The sequence below is a fragment of the Nanorana parkeri genome, unplaced genomic scaffold, assembly GCF_000935625.1.
Source record: "Nanorana parkeri isolate BGI_ZX_2015 unplaced genomic scaffold, ASM93562v1 scaffold1393, whole genome shotgun sequence".
Classification (NCBI taxonomy): domain Eukaryota; kingdom Metazoa; phylum Chordata; class Amphibia; order Anura; family Dicroglossidae; genus Nanorana; species Nanorana parkeri.
Genome location: NW_017307661.1, coordinates 128,932 through 135,137, shown reverse-complemented (window position 1 = coordinate 135,137; position 6,206 = coordinate 128,932). Strand labels below are relative to the sequence as shown.

The 6,206-nt window shown below is 45.6% G+C and overlaps 1 protein-coding gene across 1 annotated transcript in view; it reads left to right on the top strand.

Annotated features, from left to right (window-relative positions):
- LOC108798064 (epidermal growth factor receptor kinase substrate 8-like protein 1) overlaps positions 1-4,146 on the top strand; it is a 305,359-nt gene extending 301,213 nt beyond the window's left edge. The window contains exon 24 of the mRNA XM_018569773.1: positions 4,038-4,146. Coding sequence (XP_018425275.1) covers positions 4,038-4,125 — 88 coding nt within the window. The 3' untranslated portion in view covers positions 4,126-4,146. The remainder of the gene's footprint in view (positions 1-4,037) is intronic.
- The last annotated feature ends 2,060 nt before the right edge of the window (positions 4,147-6,206 follow it).

The window sequence follows — 6,206 nt, the reverse complement described above, 5'->3', positions numbered from 1 at the left end:
GCCGGACTCTGGGCTTAGTAACGCGCCGGACTCTGGGCTTAGTAACGCGCCGGACTCTGGGCTTAGTAACGCGCCGGACTCTGGGCTTAGTAACGCGCCGGACTCTGGGCTTCGTAATGCGCCGGACACAGGGCTTCGTAATGCGCCGGACACAGGGCTTCGTAATGCGCCGGACGCAGGGCTTCGTAATGCGCCGGACGCAGGGCTTCGTAATGCGCCGGACGCAGGGCTTCGTAATGTGCTAGACGCAGGGCTTAGTAATGTGCTGGACGTTCGTGACGATACATAACGTGTGATGCAATTTTTGTTTTTGCAAGTAGCCGCATCCGACGCGTGTTTGTGTTGTATGTGTGTGCACACGGGGAGCGGGGGGCCTTAAAAACAATTTTTTGCATTTTTTTATGTTACTTTAATTTTTAAAATTTTTTTTTACACTCGCTAATTGCTAGTAATAGCAAATATAATGTGACAGGTCCTCTTTATGGAGACATCAGGGGTCTTTCGTACCCCTAATGTCACCTGGGGACCCCAAAGAAGCTGATGAAGCAGAGATCTGCTTCATCTGCTTTATCCTCTGGCTCTAAGAGCTCGTTCACACCACTTGCAGTGCTTTCTGGCCCAATTATGGCCGGAACGCACTGCATCGCATTGCGGCCGGCTCAATTTTTTGCCGGGTAGGAGGGGGCTATTGAAAGGAATGGTGCCATAGCCACGCCCTCCGGCCACAATGCGATCGCAGGGCACATTGTGCCTGCGGTCCAGTGCAGTAAAAAAAGGTGCTTGCAGCATTTTGACCGCACCGGAACCCACTGTAGGCACAATGTGCCCTGCGATCCTATGTGGGCGTGGCTACGGCGCCATTCACTTCAATGGCCCGCCACGCCCCCTATAGCCCGGAAAAAAGTGAGCCAGGCCGCAATGCGACGCAGTGCGTTTCCAGCCATAATCGGGCCGGAACGCACTGCAAGTGGTGTTAACGGGCCCTAAGATGCACTTCAGGGTCCAGTGATCGGAGGAGAGATACGCAGCTAGAAGCCACTGATCACTCCTCCGATCTGTCAGGGGAAACCCTCAACGCCCAGCCTGGGCTCACACGAGGGACAGATGAGCCCTGGAAGCTGACGGCGGCACCGGCGGCCTTGGAGGAGGGGGACACAACTCCGCACCGTACATGCGATCCAGCGCCTGTACAGACGCTGGATCGCTTGTAATGTAAACAGCAATTGCCAGCTGTTTAACGCGGTACCAAGAACATGGCTGCAGGAGCAGCCATGTTCTTGGTATAACCACTTCCAGCGGATGACGTACAGTTACGTGAACCCGCGGGAAGTGGTTATAAAAAAACACACAAACGCGTAATTAAACACACAAAAAACACACATAGCTTCATTAAATTTTTTTTACAAATCACACACTCATTAGAACACATCACACACACACTAACAATAAAAGTTATTTTTAAAACAACTTACCTGTTTTGCAGGAAGGGGGGCTGCATCCCTGGGCTAAGGCTTCAGTGGAGGATCAGTGTGATCTGCACTCTGGCTGATGCAGACCATACTATCGATCCCTGCCAACCACGAGTGAGCGATCAGTATGATCTGCATCAGCAAGAGATGCAGATCATACTAATTCCCCACTTGACCACCAGGGAATGATTTTCATTTCATGCCTGTTTGGCAATATATTAAACGAGATGAGGGCGCTTGCCAGGTTTAAAGATGGTCGCCGCTACTCGCGGCGGCCATCTTTAAAATGATAATGTACAGTGGAGACCCCCTGGGGACACCGGAGGCGGGCCCCGGCCTCCTCCGGTGCTGCGGGGGCCTCCCGGCCTGTCACTTGTACAGCCGATGCCCATGTAAGGGTCCCGGGCCACTAAGGCTGTGCGGGCCCCTTACATCAATATCGGCCGTACCCCCCTGACGGCGGCCCTGCACCTGAGAGTGACCCTGCAGGGCCCACCATAGACTCTCTGGTGGGCTGGTCACACCCCTGCACACTTCTTATCTGTCAGCCCCGATCTGCTGTCAGCCTCCCCGAACCACCGTCAGCCTCCCTCCCCGCCTTGCTCCACTTCCTCCTCGGTCGCCAGCGGGCCCTGCCTCCCCCTTTTCCACTGCCGACCTATTCCTCCTTCTCCACCACCGCCGGGCCCCTCCTCCGCTGCCGCCACTGGGCCCCGGCCTCCTCCACCGCAGCTCCTACCTGTCACTGTCTCAGCAGCGGCTGTGAGGAGGAACGCGCCGCTGCACAGATCACTGACAGGTTGTCAGTGATTTTGAGAGTGGTGCGTTCCTCCTCAAAGCTGCCAGTGACAGCAAGCAGCCTGTGATGCCATAGCAACCCAGGCGGCCCATACGGCATCAGGGGGTCCCCTTTGTTCCTCGTCCTGGCCGGGCACCCCTGTGCCCCATAGCGGCCACCTGGGTTGCTGTGGCGAAAGTTCCACCACTGCCTCAGAGGCAGATTATTATAACAACTGGTTTACTCACATTTTTTTATTTCTTTCCTTAGATGTGCTAAGGGAGGAAAGTGGACTATCATTTTCTAGAGAGATCTTTCCATTCAGGTGCAGATTTTTATTGCCTCCATAAAAATAACATTAGGAAACCACAGTATTTAGCCTAGAGAAATTTTTTTGAAATGGAAATGTTCTGTGACTGGTCATATCATGTAGGTAAAAGACTCATTAATCCGTCGTAACAATATTTGTTGACTGCAGCTAATTCCCTAGAAATTTTCTTTATTAAGTTGGCCATACACGTATAGATTATCTGCAGATCTTCTATGGTCAGATGGAAAAAGTGTAACAGATTCCTCCATCTACACTAAACTGTGTGGATGGAGGAAGCTCCCACTGGGCCAAGCTTCAGTATCTTGCTAGTCGGCCCCGCTGGCTCTCAAAATAGCTTAACAATGCCTGCATCCAATCACATTGTTCAGGTATTTTGAGAGCCAGTGGGGCCAACTAGAAAGATACTGAAGCTTGGCCCAATGTGTGATTCCTCCATCCACACATTTTAGTGTAGAAGGAGGAATCTGTTGCACTTTTTCCATCTGACTGTAAAAAATCTGCAGATAATCTATAGGTGTATGGCCAGTTTAAGAGCAATAAAGTGAAAATTTTGACTGGATGCTGTAGATTTTATCAACCACTAAAATACTCTTGGGACCTTCCGCATCAACATAAACCAACACTGACCTTAAAGGGTTTCTAAACCCTCAGCTTTTTTTGCATAGATCTACTGCTAGCAAGCAGTAGATCTATGCAAAAAGTTTTCTTTTAAAAAACCTGCTTTAACAGCGGTTTAAACGTACCTGTATCTGCCCTGCATGCTCCCGTCCGAAATTGTGAAACCGCTCGGGCGGCCGCAAACCATCTTGGGGCAGGCGCATGCGCAGTTCACATTTTCGGCCGGGACGCGAGGAGAGACACAAGGTAAATCAATGGACGCGTGCACCCCCATGCAGACACCGTGGGAGAGGAAGCGCCAGCAATCACAGAGGAGTCAGTGCTGGATCGGAGACTCGCCACAGCGCTGGAGAGAAGGCTGAAAACTACAGGAAAGAAGAACATGATCGGATTAAGAGACATCATTTAAGGTAAGTGCTTTCATTAACGTTGTGTTGAGGCAAATACATTTTTGCCTTTAATGTCATTTTAAACATATCTAAAGCGACAACAGTGCTGAAATGCAAGCACCTTATGGTGTGACTCAACATGGAGACCCAATCAAGATCTCCACCTCTATTATTCAACTGTGTAATGACAGAATTCTATAGAGCAGGGCTATGTCACGGTTGAATGGCAAGGGTGCAGGGCAAGGTGTAAGGAGAGGTGGGACTTAACCTGGGCAGAAGTTAAGGAACCTTGTACAATGAACTCCACAGGTAAACAGGAATACTTTTTTAGACTAACACATGTAGTTTTGGGCACAACATATAGTACTTTAACAAGTTTAAGACCTGTTCAGTTTCAATTTAAGAGCAGTGCAAATTATTAATATATATTTTTTTATATATTTTGTTAATAAGGACGATAAGAAGATTTCTGAGCTAGAAGCTGTAATGGAAAGGCAAAAGAAGAAGATGGACAGTGAGCTTGCAAAGGACAGCCTCTAAAGACCTAGTTCTGGCTTCACAGATCTTTAATTTTACCATGACTCAACATGGAGACCCAATCAAGATCTCCACCTCTATTATTCAACTGTGTAATGACAGAATTCTATAGAGCAGGGCTATGTCACGGTTGAATGGCAAGGGTGCAGGGCAAGGTGTAAGGAGAGGTGGGACTTAACCTGGGCAGAAGTTAAGGAACCTTGTACAATGAACTCCACAGGTAAACAGGAATACTTTTTTAGACTAACACATGTAGTTTTGGGCACAACATATAGTACTTTAACAAGTTTAAGACCTGTTCAGTTTCAATTTAAGAGCAGTGCAAATTATTAATATATATTTTTTTATATATTTTGTTAATAAGGACGATAAGAAGATTTCTGAGCTAGAAGCTGTAATGGAAAGGCAAAAGAAGAAGATGGACAGTGAGCTTGCAAAGGACAGCCTCTAAAGACCTAGTTCTGGCTTCACAGATCTTTAATTTTACCATTTAACTTTTTGCAAAGAATATATATATATATATACTATATTTTACTGTACTACATAAATATACCTAAGACTGTTGTAATCATGTCTGCTGGAGAAAACATTTTATGAAGATACAGTTCGTTTGCATACAAAAATGCTTCAATTATCTATCTTGGAATGTAAGCATTGATTAATCTGTGGACTTCAGATAACAGGATGGGATGCAATCCAACCATGCTTTACTTTCAAATTCAAACCATGAATACATTTATATAAGGAACAGAACACCTATAACCATCTACAGCAACCTCAGAACTTTAAAACATCCCTGTGGTTTTGTTTTAGTATGAAATACAGTGCTTTGTTTTATGTTATTTCTTCAGGATATATGATTATCCATATTCATTTTGGTTTGATTTTACCGCAGGTCTGCTCCACTGCTCAGTGGGCGGGTGTAACAGCCAGCCTGCTATTGGCTATTGCAATTTGAAATAGTCAATAACAGGCTGGATATTGCTCCCCGTTGTTTACATTCAGCTGCCGATTGCAGAATCAAGCCACCGGCCGGCAGCAAGATGTAAACAGAGAATTTAGTTAACAACTAAATACATTTAGTTGCTAACAACATTTATTAGTGTGCACATGTCCATCAAGTAAGCATGAAAAAAAATACAGGACATATTATGTTCTGAATTGGGGGGATTTTTGGTGCTTGAGAGTGCCGGATGTTTGAATGCCGGATAATGGGGAGCTTACTTTACAATTGCACATCGACCAAAATTCACCGAATGCATATGAGTAACCTTTGTTGGGAAAAAAATGGCTGCAATATATCTTGAAAGGTTTCCAATGGAGGAATGTTATGCACTCACTACTCCTCATATTGTATTTAATGTCTATCTATCTGTATATTTAAGTACCTAAAATTAAAGGTCTCTATATTTCTGTAATCTTGTATAACCTGTAAAATTGACAAGAGGCAAATGTTCTGGACTTTTAATATGATTGAAAATATTTAACATAAAAATTTGCAGTCTTAAAGTGAACACATAGAGCAATTTTTATAATCTTTTAAGAATTATATTTTTATCACATGAGAGGGAGAAAGAAAACAGAAAAGGAGGGATAGGGATAGAAAACAACGAGGAGCAAGTAGAAAGAGAGGCGAAAAAAGGGAAAAGAAAAGAAAGTTAAATAGTTACATAAAGGTTGAACTCAATGGACCTGTGTCTTTATTCAACCTATGTGTAAGTGTGTGTATATGAGTCCCTTTGTGGTCTTAGTTTTTAAGAGTACCTGTACCCCTGTATGTTACGGTCTCTGAGGAAGGTATCTAATTGATTTTTTTAATGATTCAGTACCACTGTTTGACACTGCTGATACCACTGCTTGTGGCAGAGAGTTCCAAAATGTAACCCCTTCATGACCAGTGATATACAGTGTATGTCACTGGCAGCAGGCCCGTTTAAATAGACTTCAGCCGGGACTCTGTTTACACTTGTAAAGCCGACTGTCTGCTTTACAGTAGAAGTGATTCTGGCAGCTCAGCTTCCGCCAGATCGCTTCTACGGGCTGGTAAACAGCCCCCCCCCCCACGCCTGACACCCCACCTTGTT